This window comes from Panthera leo, chromosome B3 (assembly GCF_018350215.1).
Source record: "Panthera leo isolate Ple1 chromosome B3, P.leo_Ple1_pat1.1, whole genome shotgun sequence".
NCBI classification, from domain to species: Eukaryota; Metazoa; Chordata; class Mammalia; order Carnivora; family Felidae; genus Panthera; species Panthera leo.
This window is the reverse complement of record NC_056684.1, coordinates 99,540,262-99,563,290: the sequence shown is the minus strand read 5'-3', so window position 1 is coordinate 99,563,290 and position 23,029 is coordinate 99,540,262. Positions and strand designations below refer to the sequence as shown.

At 43.1% G+C, this 23,029-nt stretch overlaps 2 protein-coding genes across 2 annotated transcripts in view; both read right to left on the bottom strand.

Moving 5' to 3' along the window:
* Window positions 1–2,994: 2,994 nt before the first annotated feature.
* On the bottom strand, window positions 2,995–16,603 carry PTGER2 (prostaglandin E receptor 2). The gene is made up of 2 exons (XM_042943243.1): window positions 15,446–16,603; window positions 2,995–4,408 (listed from the first exon to the last, which is right to left on the bottom strand). Exons 1-2 carry the CDS (start codon window positions 16,286–16,288, stop codon window positions 4,187–4,189), a joined length of 1,065 nt encoding a protein of 354 aa, XP_042799177.1. The 5' UTR covers window positions 16,289–16,603; the 3' UTR covers window positions 2,995–4,186.
* Window positions 4,329–23,029, bottom strand: part of PTGDR (prostaglandin D2 receptor) — a 58,956-nt gene continuing 40,255 nt past the window's right edge. Inside the window, exon 3 of the mRNA XM_042943241.1 lies at window positions 4,329–4,408. The gene's annotated coding sequence lies outside the window, so the exon portion shown is untranslated. The remainder of the gene's footprint in view (window positions 4,409–23,029) is intronic.

The window sequence follows — 23,029 nt, the reverse complement described above, 5'->3', positions numbered from 1 at the left end:
ACTCCAAAGTTAGATAAATGCCGATGCCGAGCCACAGGAGAACAGGGCTTGAGACCAATATTTTGATGAAGGGATCTATTTCCCCCTTTCATACAGACAGGGCTGATTCCTATTCCCCAAGCTTGCGAGAGGATACTTGGAGTAGAAGAGCAGGAAGAGGGGCTGCTCACTTTGTGCTTTCAATTCTTGTGTTGGTGTAATGAAAAAAAAAAGAGAGAGAGAGAACATATTTTTAATTTAGTTATGCAGGATGGTCTCCACTTGCTCTTCTAAATCTGCTCTCTCCCGTAGTATGGCCTTCAGGGACTGCTTTACCCAGGCTCCCCTGACTCTGTGGATTACAGCTGGGTTTGGGCAATGGGACAAACCAGCAGAAGAGTAGAGAGTAGGAGGAGAAGTCTCCAGGAAGGGAGTCCCTTTGTTCCTTCCCTGCGATTTGCCAACAGCTATGCTTCCCTACTTAGGGCTACAGCTCCAGGTGGGTGACATCTCTCATAGTTCGCCTCCAGTGGCTGCTTCTCCCTTGTCCCTTCAGGCCTAGGGGTGGAAGAGTGTGTAAGGCACGTCCACCAACCCTTGTCGATTCCCTCTGTAAACATGCCTTTCATTCAACAGTCCTCAGTGACCCTTTGGAGTACGCCATCTCTTTTTACTGGAAACTTCACTGATTTGACTCTTGGCAGATTCTTAAAAAATGAAACACTTGGATCACAGAATTAAACCACCCCAACTGAACTTTAATAGTACATTCATTTTAGAGGGAATACAAAATGTAATTCAAGAAAATGTACTTAACAATGAAAGGAATTGTGAAAGATACCAACAAAACACCAAAAAAAGAGTAACTTTCTGAAATAGAAAATTAATGCCCAATACATGACTTTGGTCCCCTGTATAGACTATAACTTTAGTGAGCTGCTAGAATAACATTTATTTCCACAGTGTGTACTTAAGTTGATCACAATGCTTTGTAAATTAAAAAATCAATTATAATGCTGTTAGGTGATTGGAGGTATTTATAAACATGTACTCAGAGAGGAAATCCAATGAAGTTAAGTGTTTGATGAGGCAGAAGATAGTCATCAATATTTAAGTTGTAATACCACCTGCATGCGTAGGCACTGTATGTCCACACATACAAACTTCTCATTTGCAGAGAAGACTGCATCTCCATCTGTAAATGGCTCAAGCGGGGGCTCTTCCTAAATTCAGAAAACCATGAGATTTGGCTAAACGAAATAAATCTTTACATAAGTGCAAGCTCCTTGTTTTCCCCTGCGTTTCAATGACACCAAAGTTTACCCCTGAATATATTGGGTTTTTTCTTGATCCAAATCAGAGCTGACATTACACGAACATTAGGACAACCCTTTCAAAGCGCACCGACATGAGCAGACAGGGGTGCCAAGAATGTAAGTGAATTACACTGAGACTGCAGTGATACCGATCGGATTTTCCCTGCTTGCCGCTCAGGGCTTACAGCCTCTGCCAGCATGGTGGTTTTGGGTTGGCGCGGTTTCTAGAGCTTTGTTCTGGTTCTACGTTGTCATGGGTCCAAACCACTTTGAGATTCAGGTCTTTTGGAGGCTTTCTGTATCTTCTATCAGATCTTTGGATGTTCAAGGCCGTAAGTTAGTACCAGAATTTTCCAGTTCCCTCTTGGGAAACATGACCTGAGGCCACAGGGAACTGGGAACAATTTGGCTCAGAGCAGACTACTCTGGCCCATCCAATTCTGGACGCCTAACGTCAGAGCTGGGATTCTGAAGTGAAAATCCGCCATAGTTTTTCCCTTTTCATCCCAATGACTGTCGGGGACAACAAATAAAACCTGCATCTTCTTTTATCACAATTCAATTCTCTGACATACGAGGCTAAGCTCCGTGTTTTTCATTTAAGTTGAAAATGAGTCAGTAAACGTGAACAGATATGTCTGATGTGATGGGATTTTTAGAAAGGAAATATTTACCCGTCTAATTTTTTCTGTTACCTTTAAATTGCCATTAATAATAGGTGATTGTCTATTACACAGGATTTTTACATTTAATTCCTTCTGTGTATGTGCAAACAGAACAACACGACTCAGCCATTTAATACAGTACAAGGAACAGGAGTACATCAGGAAACAAAGCTCTAGAAATCTACCAGTTCTTAAATAAATGGCTTAAACTTTTATATATTGGGACTCCAGAGTAAATCATTTTGTTCCCACTAGAGATACTATGTCCAACTATGCCTTTTCTTGCTTTTTGTTTGTTTGTTTTTTAAGGTTCTCAGGCATTATTTCAGAATTTTGGGGTGATGGTGAGGTGAAGAGAAGGACTGTAGTTAACATTTTCATTTGGTTTCATTTGGAGGAAAAAATAGTCATCTTATAAATCAATCTTTCATATTCAAAGTAACGTTAGAATTTTATGTTTAGGAATTACCCATGAGTATAATTATTAGTCCTGTTTAGAGCAATTTCTTAACTGCAGAATACTTGTTTGCAGGGAAGATTTATTTACATGTCCAGATTTCAGTTAAGTTAAATTTTGCCTGGTTTGTTTAAATCAGTATGAAAGCAAACCATTTATTTATTCTTTTAAAAATAAGAGCTGATTTTACATAGATTGTGTCAAAATATACTGATGCTAGATTGGTTTGGAATCACTTTAAGTGATCACCTAGTTTGATAACTACTTATAGGAAATGGTTTTGCGTAAGCAACTCAACGAGACCTTGGAAAAAACTGACATCCCCTTTTTGGTTTTTTATAATAGCTATCCTGTAATAACACACTGCAAAATAAATAAATAAATAAGGTGTTTCTACTATTCTGAAGATCATGCTGTAAGGAAAAAAAAGACTCGAATACCAAGTACTATACTGACTATTTTAACATTTAAATTACAATGAAACCATACTTCTAAAAACTTGCCAAAATAAATATAATTTTTCCACTTTTATCTCACTAAAAAATATATCTACTCTATAAACTGTTATTTGGGGGAACTCAACACTCTTCCATTTCTAAATTTTTGTTTCATAGTTTATTTTTGTGACATTTCAGATGAGTTTATGCAGGAACTAAGATGATTAAGCAGTGCAAATTTGCTGAAATATTTTAATGCCGGTGTATTTTTATACCATGGCAAACATTTAGATTTAGAAACATATTAAGATATGACTCACTGTTGCATTATTTCCTATATAGTATGAGTCAAACCATGTTTCCTGGATAAAAACTTAGATGCATGAGTTTTGCTACAACAGTCACCTTATAAAGTAGATGTTAGTCACAGCCTCAGCATGAGCCTTAGAAGAGTTTCAGGGTTTACTGAGAATTGATCAGATTTTTCCATTCTTAATTCTAATACTTGGTTGCAGACATAGCCCCATAGCCTCTCCCTGGAAATAGAATAAAGAATATTAATCAGAATTAACTCTCTCAATAGCCTATTATTTCTTGTTGAGAGGAAAATTCCGAAAGTGTTCTTCATTACTGTCGGCACAACGGACATTATAAAATAAATAACCCGATACTTTGACACCCAGCTTCCGGAGGAGTAGTGAGAAGGTGACGTTAACCAGCTGAGCTTACTTACTCTTCCACGCATAATACTGTAGTGACGAGGGAGTCCTCCCACGTGCACAAATACGACACTACAAAGTGCCTGTGATTTCCAAATTCACTGGCCAAACAAAGGGTTTCTTAAGCAATCACAAGACACCAGGCGTGGTTGCTTCCTCGTATGGACTTCGTAGAGAACACATGTGAAGTTTTCTCTGGCCTGACTGTGCACCGTATGTTTACAGCGGCAGTAGCATAGATGATTGAAATCGAACACACAGTAACTACTTAGGGTTTTAAACAAATTACAAAACCACATATGCTCTCATTCAACAGGAAAGCTTAAATCAAAAGGCAACCGGATCCTAAATGCAGTTGGTTTTTTCTCAAAGGCCATGTAACATGCTCATCGAGGGCAGCTTTTATGTATTCTCCTGACACCTTCTGTGAAGTGCCTTGTCAGCACCTCTGTAGCACAAACTGCTGCTGAAACGTTTGTTTACTCTGTTTTATTAGGGTAGCTTCACTTTGTTTATAAACTAACTTTTTCATTTCTCCAAGGAGCCATTTCAAAATGATCTTCCAGATGCTGGCTAACTAAGCACTTCTTAACTACTGTCCACAAAGGTCAATCTATTTACTGGCATTTGACTGTATAGAACAGGAAGTCTGTGCTGCATCTTGTGTTCTTAATGAAACCCGACAACACAGGACTGAACGCATTAGTCTCAGAACAGGAGGCCGAAGGATGGCAAAGACCCAAGGGTCAATTATTGAATTGATGGATAAAAATCTAAGAGCTTGGAGGTCCCACTTTTCTTTTCGGGAAGAGGTTTCATTCATGTATGCAAAAATCTGTAAGAAGCAAAAAGGAAAAATTATATTAGTTTTATGTTGTAGCAGTGGATGGGATTAGACGACGTGCAATTTCTTAAGATTTAAGAACAAAATGTGTGTGTGTGTGTGTGTGTGTGTGTGTGTGTGTGTGTGTGCCAGTAGTGGTAAAAGATAGGTAGCAGAATCTCATTCTTCCATGTTTATTCTTGACAAAAAACTCTGAAATGTAAGCATTGTCTCCTTCTGACAGATGAGGACGTGAACTTCAGGAAAGTTAGTAACAATATGTTACATTTATATCCAAACACTTAATCTGACTTAATTATCACAATTCAGGGAGAGAAGTCACCCAGAGCATGGGTTCTGGACATGGGACTGTCTGGCCTTGAATCCTGGGTCCATAGATAGCTTTGGGACCGTTGGTAAGAAAACATATCTTTGTGCCTCAGTTTTTACATCTGTAAAATGGGTGATAATGAAAACAGTACTTACTTCTTGGGTTTTTTGGGAGGATGACCAGAAGTAATATGTGCAAGCTATGTAAAACAGTGCTCACCCAGTAAGTACCCCACAATGTTAGTTGTCATTATCTCCTTCAGTGAGGACACCAAAGTGCAGAGAACTCAGGTGACTTTCCCAAGTCCCCAAGGGCTGGTTAGTTGGCAGAGTTGGGACAAACATTCCAACTTCCTTGACAGTGAGGAGAGTGCTCAGCCATGTGCTACATTCATGGCTATAGCCTATCTTAGAACAAATACCCTTAGAACAACCTCCTAAATACTGGAAAGCTGACACATTGGCTGGCCCATTGACCAATGTTTTCAAACTGGTATACCAATTCCCATCTGATTCCTCACATATTTGGGGATCAATGCAAGTTCTGGTCAGATTCAAAGGAATGGAACAGTACATGCTCCATGAAGATCAAACACTCCCACATGGCTTACTGAAAAGAGGAAAACAAAGGGAAATCACACCCGACTTTAAAACCAGTTCTTTATAATGTTATAGGGACTTTCTTACCAGGGGGAGCCTGTGAGTTAGAGAGCTGCGACTTCTTTCCTCCAGGCTCCTTTGCCAGAAAAAGGAATGTTTTTTTTCCTTTCCTCCTGGTACTTACTCTGCAGGCATCTGGCAATTGGATATACAAAGCAAATTGCAGGGATGGAGAAGAGTAGTCATCTTTGGGTTGCTTATGTTAGGACAAGAGCAGGAAGGTTTGGCAGCCAGAGGTGTTTATGACAGAGAATCTTGGAATAGGGAATGGAGGAAAGACTTGGCAGATGAGCAAGGAAAAAGAAGAATTGATGGTGGATTTCCCTGATTATACAGAGAAAAGGAAAGTTAGGTGGGAATATGCAACAGAGCAATACTTTTCTTGTCAGCCAAACTATTTTGGATGAGAAATAAACAGTACTTATATGGTATATCCAAGGAGCAATTTTGAAGATTAGAATTTCAAGATAATGGTGTACAAAAGTCTAGTAGATTAAAATATATTAGTTAACACACACACATACAACTGACATTCTGTCATAGAAAAAGTATATAGCTGAACTTATGATCTAGTTTGGCCAAAGCATACGATGACCCTGAGCTGGCTAGCCATAGCGGGCAGTGTAGACAGGGCTCAGCACTCTAGTGTCACACATGAAGATGAGTCAGGTTTTCAGTGGGGAATGACCTGTATCATAGTTCCTGATCTCATTAGAGAGCAATAGAGAGCAATGAGAAGTGAAAAATGGTTTTAGAGAATGAAGCAATTCTGTACTATTTGTTTCCTTTCCCTTTCATCCATCATACTGGGCAATTTTTAGAAATGCTAAAATTTGTATTTCATGAGGTGACCAAGATTTTGGAGGAGATAATTTCTTCTTTTACACTGGGAAAAGTGACATACTTTAGGGATCCTGAAGTTCATGATATAAGTTTTATCTTTTTTTACCTCACCATTTCCTTCCCCCACCCCCAACCCCCCACCCCCATGGTCCTCGTCTCTTGCCCGGAGCTCACCATTTTTGATGTTGTGGATCCTAGGTTTGTCTTTAATTGTAAAATATACATAGCATAAAAATCTACCATTTTAACCATGTTCAAGTGTAAAATCAGTGGCATTAAGTACATTTATATTGTTGTGCAACTATGTTGTTTATGTTTTTTTATTTTCTGTATATCAAGATGTTTTGACATTTTAAAACCTTTCTGGTTGGGAAGAGATTGCCTCTCCCCAGGGCTAGCCATTTTTTTTTTTTTTAATGTTTATTTATGTATTTTGGGAAAAAGAGAGAGAGAGAGACAGGGACAGAGGGAGGGAGGGAGGGAGGGAGGGAGGGAGGAAGTGGGGGAGGGGGAGAGGGAGAGGGAGAGAGAGAATCCCAAGCAGGCTCCACACTGTCAGCACAGAGTGATGCAGGGCTTGATCTCACTAACTATGAAATCAGGACTTGAGCTGAAATCCAGAGTTGGACCCTTAACTGACTAAGCCACCCAGGTGCCCCAGGGCTAGCCATTCTTCAGAGACAGCCCACGGCTCACCCAGGAGCTGTCCTTTGATATGCAAAGTAACCAAGCCTGAGCCCCTCCACGTGGTCCTGTATCCCAGGGGCAATATTCCTCTGGAGAGGCCCAGGCTGTCCTCGGCTCCTGCTCCTTCTGCCTCCCGATCTACTCTAGTACCTTCCTTGCGGCTCTGGTGTTGTGCAGTGTTTGCTGTATGATACAACTTATTTTCCTGAGCCTTTCCTGTGCTCCTCTTGTGGCTGCACCGGACTGGCCATCACGTAAAAGAACACAGAATAGCAACCATCGCCACCATCCATCTCCAGAACCTTTTCTTCATCACCCCAAACTGAAACCCTGTACCCGTTAAACAATAACTCCACATTTCCTTCTCCCTCCAGCCGATCCTAGATTTTAATGAAAGGCTGACACATTGGATATATCAATTAATAACGTTTCAGTGCTACTCTGAAATCAGCTTCCAAGGCTGATAGAATTTATACGTGTTTTTGCACACCTGACTAACAAATTTGCTATGAACAATCTAAACGAGTCAAGTTGAGTTTTGATTCCTTAGGATAGAGGCTCTCTCTACAGGGCTTTGCTAAGAATATAGAGTTTGATTTGGTACTTACAAGGTGGTATGGATCAAAATTAGTGTTCTTTAGATTTATCTTTTTTTTTTTTTTTTAACATTTATTTATTTTTGAGACAGAGAGAGAGCATGAACAGGGGAGGGTCAGAGAAAGAGGGAGACACAGAATCTGAAACAGGCTCCAGGCTCTGAGCTGTCAGCACAGAGCCCGACGCCGGGCTCGAACCCACGGACCACTAGATCATGACCTGAGCCAAAGTCGGACGCTTAACCGACTGAGCCACCCAGGTGCCCCTAGATTTATCTTCTTTAGAACACTTTCAGCCTCTCATGGAAAGTTTCCTCTTGGCTCTGACTGGGTACTGTGATTCTGGGCTACTTTTCTACTGTTAATGCAACTCCATCGTGGTTTCAGAATTTGGGGGCAAATGCGAACTTTATTTGGTTGTTCACTGAAATCACCTGAGGACTGTGTTAAGACTACTCTGATGGCTTGCTTCCACCCCCAGAGACTCTGATTTAATTAATCTGGGCTGTAACATGGGTATCCCTCAGGTTTTTTAACCGCCCCCCCAACCCCGGATGATTCTAACATGCAACCAAGGCTGGCAACCACTGTTTTAGAACCTTTACCCAACCCCTGAAACAGCTGAAAATTATTCATTTATCACACTTAAGAACAAAAGACCCATCAGTCAAACAAATGACGTTAGCTTCCAGAATTCAGTTTGTGATCATTACTATACAATCTGATTTTCCTTTGGAAATTGAACCCTATGTGGATAGCAGTTAATATTTACTGAAGACTTATGTGTGCCAGGCATGGGGCTAAGCAATTTGTAAGTCTCATTCTGTTTAATCCTTACACAAACTTGCAAAATATTATTATTCCTGTTTTAGTGAGGAGGAAATCAAGGCCTAGTAGATTAGTTACCATGCCCCAAGTCACCCTCCAGGGAAGTAGGGAAATCATGGAGGAGCCACACTCAAGCAGTGGGACCAAAACCCTCCTTTTAGCCACTACACAGTCTGCCACCTTCTCCGTAAACAGCCTGTGATACAAAGGCTCACGTGAAGTTCACAGCTAACCGGTTACGGGTTTGTAAGAGGCTTGTTTGCAAAAGTGTTACAAAGGTTTGTGGGTATCGCTGCTCCTGTCTATATAGTTAAAAACCACAGCTATAGCTAAGTAGCTACTTGTCTTTCTTTGGGGCTTTTTTTTTTCCCCCTTCATACTTTTTACTGTTAAACTGCAGGCAGAGACTGTCATAAGTTTACCTGCCTTGTGAAAGACATTAGGGTATCCTGCCTATGGTTTTGTATAATCCATTCTTTAAAAAACTTTTGGTGTCCACTATACTTCCAAAAACTTTTTTTAAACACAGAATTTTTGGGGGGACGTTATTTTCCAGGCATATGATGTTTTAAAGAAATCCCTTCCCCCAAACCATAGGTGCTTTGTGGTAGAGGGGACGGGAGCCTATTTCCCTAGGAAGACTGGGGCAGGGATATGGCTCCAGTACTAAAGAGTGTCCCCTGCCTTGTGCTTCAGGTGATCCCAGGACTGGACCCAAAAGAGAGTTCATGCTAAAGTTTGGAGCTCTGGGCCTGCACATCCCAGGGTGCTGGCCCTTAACTCTTCGAGAAAAGGACAGACACTGTGGAACATCTACCCCGAACTCCTATAAACACAAGATTTTGCAAATGATTTGAAAGTGATCCATGTGCTGCCCGTGTTGTGCAAGAAGAACCCTGGTCTAGGGGAAGTTCTGGCCCTCCCCGCATGCACTTTCCCTATCCCCGGCCCTTCCCATCACCCATATGTCCTAACTGCAGAAGACTTAAGCCTAGAGTTCCGTTAGAGGGGGCAATTTTAGGCAGCAGATTATTCTGAGAAAAATGAAGCTTGGTGTATCTTGGCCATATAAACTGAGGCACAGTGGATGTGAGCTCAAGATAAGGTAGGGGAATGGTGGTCAGAAACCACAAAATAGAGGACAGGAGAAGCCACAGAAACCGAGCCGACCAAGTTGCAGATTAACTGGGTCTTAAGCCTTGGTGGAAAGAGACTTGCTGTCCTCCTGAACACTGTGGGGAGATGAGTCCCTCACCATTTCTATTCTATTCTATGCTATTCCATTCTTTTTTTTTTTTTTTTTTTTTTTTTTTTTACTTAATACTGTGATGGACTCTTGACATGCCAAAAAAGAAATACACCATCCCTAAAGCTGTTTTTCTATAAAGTGAGGGCCTGGCCTCAATTATCTGAAAGAGCAGTGATGACTAACTTAAAGGGTGTAGACATAATGTGCAGCTTTTCTTTTGGGAGAAGAACTATGGCTCTTGCTGTCTAAATTTTAAAAATTCAGTGTAATTGTGTCTTTATTCACAACCACCATTTTATAATGGTGAAGGAAGAGGTGTCAAAAAACATTACTTTAGAGGAACATTCTCTTCTAAAATAATTTTTTTAATGTTTATTATTTTTGAGAGAGAGAGAAAGAGAGAGACAGAATGTGAGCAGGGTAGGGGCCAAGAGAGAGGGAGAGACAGAATCCGAAGCAGGCTCCAGGCTCTGAGCTGTCAGCACAGAGCCGGATGTGGGGCTCAAACTCACAAACCGTGAGATCATGACCTGAGCCGAAGTCGGATGCTTCACCAACTGAGCCACCCAGACACCCCTAAAGGAACATTCTCTTAAAAGGTCACATGTCTTAAAATGATTTCACTAATCCCCAAACACATCGTTGGTGATGCATAAATGATAAAGGGATTTCCAGCTGTTCATGGATAGAACTTAAAATATTACCAAACAAATTCATTGTGGTTATGCATGAAGAGTTCTGAGATTCTTTCATCCTTACTAGCATTGTGATATTTTGCACATACGTAATTGACAAATTTCGTATGTTTTACAACCCCCATTCATGTTACATTTTACATAAAGAGTTCCAGGAATGAACAGAAAACTCCAGTACTGTTTACTTGAGTTTGCTCTGTATTTTGAAGACCATATTTCCACTAATCAGACTGCCTAGAAATTATAGCCCTAAAGAATTTCTAAAAGATGAAGACATTATTTTAGAATGAGCCAACGGTTCACTTTTGAAACTTCAGAACTGAATAATATATTCTAATGGCAAGTGGAAAGCAGTTTAAAATGACCAGCAGTTATCCACAGCTATTGGGAATGTAGGGACTGAGTGGCTTGATGTGGGCTGGAAATTAAAATACAAACATTATCTGAGGCAAGATTGGAGGTCTGATATATTTTCTGTGTTCTGTTCCATTTCAGGAAGAAAGTTTCTATTTATCTCTGTGAAATGATGACAACAGCTGATCAACATAAGGAGGAATTCATTAATTTATACACTATCCCTTTAGTACATAAACAGTTTGGAATATGTTGTTGGTCCCATGCATGATTTCATATTGGACAGCCAAAATAATGTCATTTCCTGAAAATACCATGTTTGTTTTGTTTTTTTTTTATCACGTAAGAAATGTTTTATGTGTACCAACAGAAGATTTTATGTGAGGGGTAATCTGATTATTTCTTAATTTAGACCAACATTTATATTAGCCAGTCTCCTTAAATCTCCATCTCAGCCTTTTAATTCATAGGACTGTGGAGAAGAAAAAAGAAACCGCACACTTGGCCCCAGCTCCTTGATCTGGCATGCAGAAAAAGGTCTTTGCCTTTTATTTTTAAAGTGAACAAGTTGGAATTGAGACAAAGCGGTCCAGATATTTATAACGTCCATACCATTCTTTTGTGAAAAGTTGGATGAATCTTCTCATATGCAACCCCTGAAATGAGTACTTTCTCTCTGCTAGTACTGTGGCTAAGAGGACAGGCTCTGTGCTTCAACTGCCCGGCTGTGAACCCCAGTTCCAACACTCCCTAGCTGTCGGACCCAGGGTAAGGTATTTGCCTCATCTGTAAAATGGGAACAATAATACTATCTATTTTACAGGTTGCTGTGAAGATAATAAGTTAGGTATGTAAAAATTAGCACTCAAAAGGTTAGCCATTTTGATGTTGATAATAATGATATTTGAGGGTTGAGCTTGACTTCATTACAGGGTGCTGGGCATTTTACATTTTGCTAGTTCCACTTCCAACCTTTGGAAGTCCTAGACTCATGTTCTCGGAGCAAGCAGTAATTCTAACCTGCCTACACCTTGGGACAATGGCTGACATAAATAGTTCCAGGTTTCCTAAATTCCCCACTCCCCTCCCTCCTGGCATGCTGGAAGAGGCTGGTGCCCCACTGGATACACAGCTGTCAAATCTCCTCTTTACTGGGCCAGTGGAGTGGTGTGACCCGCTTTTGAGGGACACAGGAAGCAGCTCTGTTATCCCGAGGAAGGAGTAGAGATAGAGTAGATTGCTAGTACTTTCTGGGGACACAAGGAAGACAATTAGTTGGGATAGCTCATTCATAATCACTTTACATTGGTTACATTTTGAAGTGATAATATTTTGGATATTTGGGGTTAAATAAAATTGATGAATTTTTACCATTTCTCTTTACTTTTTGTTATTTGGCTAATAGAACATTACAAATTCCATATGTGGCACAAGTGTATTTCTATTGGACTGCATGTGTTCTGTTAGAGGAACAGGAGAACTTCTGAACGCAATCATAGGTCTTTGCCTTGTCCCGGTTAGGATGCGTGGAAATGATTCCTGCCTTGTATGGGAGATTGGTGTAGGCCATTTCTGACCACAATTTTCGTGTGGGCCAAGTAGACAAAAAGGACATGAGCAGAAGGTGCCCCCCAGGGCCCATGGCAAGCATTCTGAAATAACAGAATGTATGCACCAAACAGTAGCTGTGATTTTTAAATCATCAGATAAGCTCTCCATGAAATAACTTAAATCAGGATACTGCAGCATTTCATAAGGTTTCAAGTGCTATGTAAATGAAAGGTTCTAACAAGCACCAATAATCTATTGACAAAGCAAATTAGTGAGTGGTCAATGTAAATTTCCTTATTCAAAGATGGCTTGAGGGGCACCTGGGTGGCTCAATCAGTTGAGCACCAACTCTTGACTTGGGCTTGGCTCACTCAGGTCATGATCTCAGGTCGTGGGATAGAGCTCTGAGTCAGGTTCCATGCTGAGCATGGCTCCTGCTTGAGATTCTCTCCCATTCCTCTCCCTCTGCTCCTCCCCCAGTTTCTCTCTTTCTCTCAAAAATAAAATAAAATTAGAAGAAAAAAAAAGACGACTTGATACTTCGCATTTAAGGTACAGTTCAAATACCTGTTTGGGGCCTAGTGAGTTACCTACACTTCATCTGCATAACTTGTCATGTTAGCCCCAAGGTGAGAATCAGTGTCTGACTTTCTGATTATGTTCACTCTAGGCTTTTTCCCTGTTCTTTGGGAATCTTTGCCATGCATACATGCAGAAGCAAACCTGGATAATATTTGCTGATAGTATCAATGCCACTATCATAAAGTGCCCTCATAATCCTCATCTGGTGTCCCCAACCCATAAACAGGCGATCTAAATAAAAACACAGCTTCAAAGTGAATCTCCTACTCCCCACTCCTTCTAACCGGACTTCTAGGCTCTAAGCCCCTTGCATCCAGCAACTCTGGAGCAGTCTCTGGCTTAATAGTAAATAAAGGGGGAAAATAAATTTTCATATGAATATGTGTATGTATACACAGAGGGCTTGAAAATCAACATACAGCAATAACCGAGATCTCATGATAAAAGGCAAATTTATTTGAAAACGGGAACCTGTTGAAAATCACTGCTTTTATCTTTTATACTGTTTGTATGCAGTGGATTAGTCATGATCAGAGGAGAGACCTTTTCCTCCTGCTGTCTTCCTCTAAAGGGCTTAGGGAATAACAATCCTTTTCACAAGCTTGTGGTCCCCTCTGAGCCCATTCCCAAGGTATTTAATTGGCTGGGAAGGGGTATTTTTATATATATATATGCACTCAAAGATCACAGAGGAAACTCCAAGAACTGACCTCCCAATTCGCACCAGGCCAAGACCAACACTGCCCACATCAGAAAGGGTTTATGGCCTCTGAGTTGTATTCAAAGTTGCTTAGTGGAACTAGACATTCTTTCTCTCAAAGACACATGTTCTGCATATTAGTCCTGACCGCCCCCCCCCCAAAAAAAGGTGATTTAATTCCTATTATGCCACCAAACATTTCTACTAGTAAAACAAAAGAAACGCATAGAAGCCATGTCAGTTTCTATATCACAGCCTTTCTGTTGCACAAACTCCCTGGTTCAGGGTGGAGTGGATGATGTGGCCTCTCGTGGTCCTACTTCATTTCAGAAGAGGGCACCTTTGTGTAACTTATTGATTCAGACCAGTTTCTGCCCCAACAGAGAATGGGGTAGAAGTGTGAGGACAATGGGGACCAGAGAGAAGAGAACATAGCTATGAATCCAAGTTAATTTAGGGGGCAAGGTGTCCTTTTCCACCCTGGAGGATGAGTATATGCAAGTAATCAAAAGCAGTGATGGAGGCGGGAAGTAAGATAAAGTCACTTCTCTAGCTTCTACAGGTCAGACCTGCTATTGGTAGGCACTACCCATCTCTTCTTTTCTCCAAGATGGTGCCAGGAGGGAGTTATGGCCAACTGCTTACATCCTTCAGGGTCAACCTTGTTCTTTTTTTTAAACTTAAATATACATATATATTTGAGAGAGAGGGAGAGAGACATAGAGCACAAGCGGAGAAGGGGCAGAGAGAGAGGGAGACACAGAATCTGAAGCAGGCTTTGAGATGTCAGCACAGAGACTGATGTGGGGCTCCAGCCCACAAACCATGAGATCATGACCTGAGATGAAGTCGGGGCCTTAACCAACTGAGCCACCCAGGCGCCCCTCAGCCTTGTTCTTTTGAAGACTGGGAAGTGGCGCTGTGAAACTCCCAGTCCCCAGCTTCCAGTATGAGGCCAGTGCATGCTCAGACACATTCCGGGCTCTGCTACCTGTTCCACCAGAGGAGACTCAAACTCACAGCATTATAGAGCTGACTGCTAAGACTGCACCAAACCAGGCCAGCACCCATCCCTGAACCTAGGCACCCATCTTCAGTTCCCCAGGCAGCCTCTGGCCTGCTGGGTCATGGCACATGCTGTACATGCCTAACTCTCCCAACCCTGAGATGGACCAGCCATTCCTGTGTGTGGCTTTGTGCTCATAAAGCGTATGACTCTAAACTGAAGAACCCCTGTAGATATTTCTGACAGTGATAAGAAAAGAATACTTTGTAAGAGGGTACAAATGCCTTCTTTAGAGGAACTGCAAAAGCTTAGCGAGGGGTTTCTCCAAGCAACCAACTTTGCCTTTAATTAGCATTATGGACATATTATGAGGTCCACGTTTTTTCATGGCCAGAAAGAGTTACATCCCCAATAGGTAAACTGGGAAACTTGTGAACTGTTTGCTGAACTTTTATGACAAGTAATGAATGCTCTGACTTTATCAACAGGGACCCTTCTCAATGGCAGCTGGAATGCTGTGGGTTGGCCACCACATTGTGTGTTGGGAGAAACAGAAGTCAAAGCACAGAGAACACAGACCCATGGGTAGGAGGTACAGGAAGGTGACCTGAAGCTCAGGGAAGTCAGGTTGTAACTGATACCCATCCAAAGGTGGAGGGGGCTGCCTCCTCCACAGGCACTGAGCCAGGCTAGCAAGGCTGGGGTGGGGGTGGGGGTGGCTTTTAACCCTCTGACAGTGGTCTGGGCTGGCTTAGTGGAGGGTCAAGGCTCCCTTTCAGGGGACTGTACTAGGTGTAAGAAACACTATAGCATAGAGTCAGCGGGTTAGGGGAGCAGGGAAGTGGGGTAAAGGTGAGAAGCCAGAGGAGAAGGCTCTAGGCCTCCCTAGGACCTATTCTTACAAGTCGCAAAAGTGAGTCAGAAGGCTGCCCAGAGCCGGGCTATGGAAACCAAGTGGCTTAACTTACTGTGAAAGGCAAGGAGCACACAGCAAAGGTGATGGTCATAATAGCCAGGAGAATGAGGTGGTCTGTCTCCTCCGCCATGGACAGCCTTTCCCCTCTCCTGCGGGCCCCAGGGGCGTCCCGGCAGCTGCCCAAGGAGGGCCCGCAGCGGCTTCTCCTGCTCCGACGGTGCATGCGGATGAGGTTGAGGATGACGCTGAAGTTGCAGGCGAGCACCGCGACGATGAGGAGGAGCAGCAGGGTGGCATACAATTGCAGGTACGTAGTCTGGCCGTGCTCGATGAAGCACCACGTCCCGGGGCAGTACTGGACGTACTGCCCGTAGTTCAGCAACGGCAGCGAGCAAAAGAGTAGGGAGACGGCGTAGATGGTGGGCAGCACTGCCAGGCCGCTGCGGCGCGTGACACGACGCTGGTAGAAGTAGGGGTGCCCGATGGACAGGTAGCGCTCCAGGGCCATGGCAAAGAGCATGAGCATCGTGGCCAGGCTGAAGAAGGTCATGGCGAAGGCGAAGTAGGTGCACGCACGGCTCTCAGGCGCCAGAGCCACCAGGGTCTGGTTCCGAGCGTAGGAAGCCAGCACCACCGGGCTGATGAGGCAGGTCCCAAGCAGGTCGGTGAACACCAGCTCTGTCACCAGCACGTGGAACAAGGAGACCGAGTTCCCGCGTCCCGCGCTGCGTCCCGCGTCCCCCCGCCAGCGGCGCGCCAGCAGCGCCAGAGCGATGAGGTTCCCCAGCACCCCGGCCGAGAACATCACCGAGCTGATGGCCGGGCTTTCGCCGGAGGGGAGCCACTGCCGGGACCCGCAGTCCTCGGGCCAGGAGTCATTGGAGATATTGCCCATGGTGGAGCGCCGGCAGGAGAGCGGCGCCCTCCTCTCCCGGCTCGTACCTGGGAGGAGGAGGGTCTGAGAGCGCTCCCGCACGCAGAGGGAAAGGGGGAGGGATCCAAGTCCAGAGCCCCCTTCCGGCCCCCAGCGCGCCCAGGGCAGGCTCGGCCCCAGGGCTCGCGTCGCTCCGGGAGAGGCCACTAGGCTGCAGCATCCGGGCGGCGCTCAGGGCTCCTCTGCCGATCCGGGCTCCTCTCGGCCGCGGCCCCGCGCCCAGGGGGCGGCCGCCACCACTCCGCACCTGCCTGGGGACGGACTCAGAAGCGGAGTCACCGTCCCCAGGGCTAGCGCCCGCAAGCCGCCCCAGAGGTGGGACGCGCGCGTCCCGCCCCGTGGGGGCACTGCGAGTTCACTGCGAGGTCCTCAGCGGGGAGAGGGGAGGAGACGGCCCCGACCCCGAACGCCGGCCCGGCCCGGCCCCGCGGGCGCTGGGCTGGAGTTGCGCTGTGGCCCCGCTCCCACCCAAACCCTGGGGAGTGGGTGCTGGAAGCCGCACGGCTAGGAAGCGTTGAGCCCAGGCGGGGCGCTGGGAGTGAGAGCGGGGCACTTGTGGGGTGTGCGCAGAATTCACGGAAGGCGAAAACGGGAAAGCAAGAGTGACTCACCAGACAATGGAGAAGTTAGGAGGACCAGTCCCGGCCGTGTGCATAAGAAGGGAACAACAGACCCTAAAGACAGCTTGCAGTAAGATCAGTGTTCTTTTTCTTTTTTCTTTTCTTTTAACATTCTCAGGAAGATAAGCCAAGGGGCCGGGACCAAAATTGGGAGGAAGTTGAAAGTACGCCTGGTGGGTGTGAGGAACCGAACCAGGCGCGCCGCTGAGCTGCCTGTTGCATTGTCGGCTTTGATTCGGTTGCCAGCATTTTGCCTTTTTCTGTGTCAACACCAGAACGGCTAACCACTCGTTTCAGCAAGCAAGCAAGAATGAAAAGAAAAAAGAGAAATGTTCCTGATGTGTGGAATTGTGTTTGTGAACACAGCTGGAAAGCACCGCACGGCGGCTCTGCACTCAAGATCGGCCCTGAGAGAAAATGTTGCTCAGGATTAATCTTTTCATGTTAACTGTGCAGAGCACATTTGGAAAGACCCATTCCTGGTAAAGTGTATTACTAAGTGGCCAGTTATAGAAACTAGGGCTGACAAACGTGTCACAGTTGCAGACTCCTGAAAATGGGCTGGTGTTTAAAACAACAACAACAAAATCCAATTTGATGGTCGAAAAGGGGTAATTCTATCCTGTGAGGAAGGTCATAGTCACTTGGGGACGGGAGGAAGACTGGGAGGTGGAAGGATCTGCATAGGGAACAGGCAAGGGGAAAAAGTCGTCACGGTGGAAGAAAGAAAAAATTACCTGTTGAAGAATACATCTTACCACAGCCTGCTTGCTCGCCATGAATATGTTAGCTCACCTTGATACTTGGTCTGGGAATTGGAATGGAGATGGGGCTCCCAAAGGACAAGTTCACAGGGAGTCTATTTTTCTCAAATAAGGAGTTCAGCAGTCACAGGTAGGTGGGCCTCTCAGGACCCACCTCCTTCTGTTCTCCAGCCCTTCGTTCCTAGCATACCTATGGCTTTCAGTCTACATGTTCTTTCCCCATGTAGTCACCAGTCAGGATTCAACCAGAGAAAAAGAACCACTATAAGTGATGAAGAATGACAGATTTATTGTTAGGCACCAGATCTGTGCTGTTCAACATAGTAGCCACTAGCCACATGTGGCAATGTAAATGAATTAAAATGAACTGAGAGTAAAAATGTAGTTTCTCGGTTGCACTAGGTACACTTCAAGTGCTTGATAGCCACATGCATGTGACTAGTGGCTATCGTTGGGCAGCTCATATACAAAACATTTCCATCATCACAGAAGTTCTATTGGAGAATGAGGCATCAGACCTTACATGATTGTGGGAGCTCATTGAGAAGTCTGTTCAAAGCTGTTTGCGGTCTTTGATTCTAGTGTTGAATGTGAAGTCACCATAGGTCAGACAGAATGGCAGTCAGGGTAGAAAGCTAGACCTGGATAAAAGCAAGTACAGGCTTGGAACCTGCAGGGGCTAACTGGAATTCATGAAAAACTAGAATCCTCTAAGACAGACTGGATTTGTGTGTGTCCCTCACTACCTCTGACCTTGGTAACAGGCATACTGCAGAAGAAGCTGGCATCCTTCATGGGGCTGCACATGCATTTGGCTTAGGACACGGAGAAGCTGAAGGAGGAGACCCACCAGCAAGGTGAGCCAGCAGATGAGTGACAATGTACTAGAGACACCACTGTGCCTGGAGCCCTTGCATTGTCCTTCAGAGCATGAAAACCATAGCTGCTGCTTCGCCGCTGCCCTCTCCATCACATACAGCACTTCTCTTGTGGCTAATGCTAACCTTGAAACCATGCAGAATTCTGAAGAACAGATCCTGCTCAGCTGAGTTGACCCAGTATAAAGCTACCACACTTCCCCGTGGGTCCAGGCATGAAGTCTGCATTGAAAGAGGAGGGTGAGAAAGAGGCAGCTCCTGTGAGCTCTCTCTCTCTCTCTCTCGTGCCTGTTTCTTTCATCAGGAAAGCTAGTTTTCTAGAAGCACCTCAGTAGACTTCCCTTTGTGTCTCTTTAGCCAGAACATGGTAAATTGGCCACTCCTTAGCTCCATAGGAAGCTGAGATGAGGGTATTGGGCATTTCCAGCTTCTTCCAGAGTAGAGACAGGCAGGGGAGAACGGGCTGAGAGTGGCATTGGGTTAGTCAGACACTTGTCCACTGTTGTGCACAGTGCATTCCCTACTATCCCCTCTGTGGAGCCTGAAAGGAAGGGCAAGAACACCCATTCCAAGTTGCACCCATTGCATTTGAAGAAACTGAGGCACAGAAAAGTTGATGATCTTACCCAAGGACATACAAAGTTAGTGCAAAGCTAGGAGTATGGAAGCCAGACCACCTCAATTACATTACAGACCCCTGCATATTGCACACATTGTCCATTTAAAGCCAGAAAGGAGTACATGGAAAGATACCCATCCTCAATACTGCATTAGAGCTCCCTGGCAAATCACCCAACACAATTTAGATGTTACTTTTTGCCTGACATATTGGTGAAATTTGAAAAGATTACACATATCCAGTATGACCAGAGAAAGAGAGAGAGAGAGAGAGAGAGAGAGAGAGAGAGAGAGAAATGGGCTTACTATTGGTGGAAGTGTGAGTGTGGCTACAGCCTTCTTGGTGAGAATGGTCTGTTAATTATCACAAATTTTGAATATGCTTCAGCCCAGAAATAATATTAAAGAAATGTACTGCCTCAGGAGACATAATCTGACAAATACACAAAGTTATCATATACGCACAGCAGAAAGAATGTTCGTTATTGCAAGAATCTAGAGGACTTCCATAGAGGACTTGTTTAATAAATTTTGATATACCTATGCAATGGATTATATAGTTGCTGAAAAGGATGATATGAATCTGTAGTTCTTGATAATGATCTTTACCACATATTGAGTTAAAAGCATGTATATTATTTCATTCATATAAAATGATATGTATAAGCATTTGCATAGAGCAGCATCTAGAAGGATGTTCAGCAAAATGTTAGTAGTAATTTCTCTGGGTAGTACTTTTTTCTTCATGCCTGTTTGTTTTGACTGATTTTTCTATAAATATGTATTACCTTTATATTAGGAAATGCAAGGAAGCTGCGTTAGAAAAAATTTTTGAGAAAAAAATCACTGGAGGAGACTGTCCTTTCTACTTGGCAGAAAGAAGGGAGTTAGACGCTAATGTTTTAAATTATCTTCCAGTTCTACTGTTAAGATCTTGCCAGTTGTTTGAGGCTGATCAGGAAGAGTGGAGATGTATCCTTATATTTTTCACGAGGATTTTTGCAACTGTCCTTATTTGAAGATTGGAAATAATCACGCATTTCACACCATTCTAATAAGATGGTACCCTGCCCTACTTCAAGTGACTGCTTTGACATTAGATTTTTGTCATCCCTTAACACAATTCTGTCATCACCAGGAAGTCCCTGTCTTACAAAGGTGGAAACAAAATGTCAACCAAAGGGTCCAAAAAACCAAAAAAAACAAAAAACAAAAAACCTCAAAACGCAGTTAATAAAAACCAACTTTGAGATAGGTTAAAAAAAAATTAAAGGTAACTAACTATAAGTGGGCAGGTAGAATCTTAGTGGAGAAATAGAAACTATAAAAAAAAAAAAACGGAGTGGAAATTCTAGAACTGAAACAGCAGCTTGTATTTGGCAGAAGAAAGAGTGAGCTTAAAGACTAATCACCTCTGGTCACCCTGCTTTCCATGTTATCATTACTTTTGTGCTCACTGGAAATATTCACACACTTTCCATACCATTGCAAGGCTTGCCCCATTTACCTATCAAGAGATGCATGGGTTTTCTGTGCTCTCGGATACCTCAAACCTCTCTGGGATCTGGGGTGCAGGGCCACATTATCTAGGAAACTCCAGTGTTCACATCTAAGCTAACTCTTTTTCTTTTGAACTTCCCCTTCTCTCTTTCACAGCTTGTGGACCCAGGTGGGGAAGAAGTAGGACAACTTTACTCTTCCTCATCTCTGACCTAGGTCTCCTCTACCTAGGTCTCCTCTACTCCAGTCTTTCAAAAGTCCTAAGCCAAACATTGTGTTCTGTTACATTGTTCTTTCTTTGAGGCAGTTAGCATAGCACACCCTAGCTGCTGCTAAAACTAGGCAAAGGGCTCACTTATCAGCCAAGTACTGGGCAAAAAAATTCACAGGTTAATATGTCAAATTGTAACATTTACATTCACCTAGGTGTGTGTATATCCGAGGCTTGGTGAGACTTATTACAACCTCATAGGATTGTTTGAGAAACAATTTGATAAAGTCTTTGCAAAACCTGGGTCAATACAAAGTGCTTTACAAACGGATGTAGGAGTACAACAGTTCTCTTGTCTTTAGACGGGAAATATCACAGCTGCTTATTAGCTCCAGGAGTTCGATCAAATGAGTCACTCCAATAATGTCAGGAAGGTAGATTGCCTGTGATTCTTATTTCTTGTCTAAGATTGATAGAGAACAAAGAATCCAATATAGTAATGAAAATTCTCTTTTCTGAGAAATGTTGCCTTCCAAGGACAAAACCAACTACAGGGCAGAAAACCACACATAACACAAGAATAAGGCTATAGTTATTCAGCTTGTTTGTATAACATGGCAACTCATTACAGAAATTTTGGAAAAATTAGAAGGAAGCAAAAAGTCATCTATGAATGTGTATCCTTTGAAAATGACCACTCTTAACATTTTGATGTGTTTCTTTCATTTTTTATTCTATGCATTTTTTGTTTTCATGGATGTGATAATATTGTATCTAAATTTTTCTGCACTGTATTTTTAAAAAACTTAAAAGTAGGGGCACTTGGGTGGCTCAGTCAGTTAAGCGTCCGACTTCAGCTCAGGTCATGATCTCACAGTTTGTGGGTTTGAGCTCTGCTTCAGGTTCTGTGCTGACAGCTCAGAGCCTGGAGCCTGCTTGGGATTCTGTGTCTCCCTCTCTCTCTGCCCCTCACCTGCTCATGCTCTGTCTCTCAAAATAAATAAATCAACATTAAAAAATTTTTTAAAAAGTATAAAGTATATTGAATAGCTTATATTACAATATGCATTAAAGGCCTTTAAAAATGTGCGTGCTCTGAGATCCAGAAATTGCACTCTAGAGATCTATAACCCATTATTTATTCATTCAGCAACAATTTATTAAGGCATATATTTACTGAGGCAGCACAGTATAGTTTTCAGAGCAGGGGTTCTAGAGTGAGATTGCTTTGGTTTTAAGTTTTTATTTAAATTGCAGTCAGTTAACATACAGTGTTATATTAGTTTCAGGTGCAATATAATGATTCCGTACTCCCATACATCACTTGGTGCTCATCACAAGTGCATTCCTTAATCCCCATCACCTATTTCACCCATTCCCCACCCCTCCCCTCTGGTAAACATAAGTTTGTTCTTTATAGTTAAAAGTCTGTTTCCTGGTTGGTCTCTCTCTCTCCCCCCCGCTTTGCTCATTTGTTTCATTTCTTAAATTCCACATATGAGTGACATCATATGGTGTTTGTCTTTCTCTGACTTGTTTCACTTAGCATTATTACCCTCTAGTAGATCCATCCATGTCATTGCAAATGGCAAGATTTCATTCTTTTTTATAGCTGTATAATATTCCATTGTGTGGGTGTGGGTGTCACACACCCACCACATCTTCTTTATCCATTCATCAATCGATGGACATTTGGACTGTTTCCATAACTTGGCTATTGTAGATAATGTTGCTATAAACATTGGGTGCACATATCTTTGAATTAGTATTTTTGTATCCTATGGATAAATATTTAGTAATGTGATTGCTGGATCATAGGGTAGTTCTATTTTTAATTTTTTGAGGAACCTCCATACTGTTTTCCAGAGTGGCTGCACCAGTTTGCATGCCCATCAACAGTGAAGAGGGTTCCCCTTTCTCTGCATCCTCACCAACAACTATTGTTTCCTGTCTTGTTAATTTTAGTCATTCTGACTGGTGTGAGGTGATATCTCATTATTTTGATTTGCATCTCCCCGATGATGAGTGATGTTGAGCATCTTTTCATGTGTCTGTTCGCCATCTGGATGTCTTCTTTGGCAAAATGTTCATGTCTTGTGCCCATTTTTAAT

What these genes read in the sequence shown, in the direction of transcription:
- PTGER2 (XM_042943243.1), bottom strand. Translation starts at nt 16,288, where the DNA reads ATGGGCAATATCTCCAATGACTCCTGGCCCGAGGACTGCGGGTCCCGG. An exon ending in TGTGCTCCTTGCCTTTCACA is followed by an intron (nt 4,409 to 15,445) that starts GTAAGTTAAGCC and finishes TGCTTCTTACAG; the next exon opens with ATTTTTGCATACATGAATGA.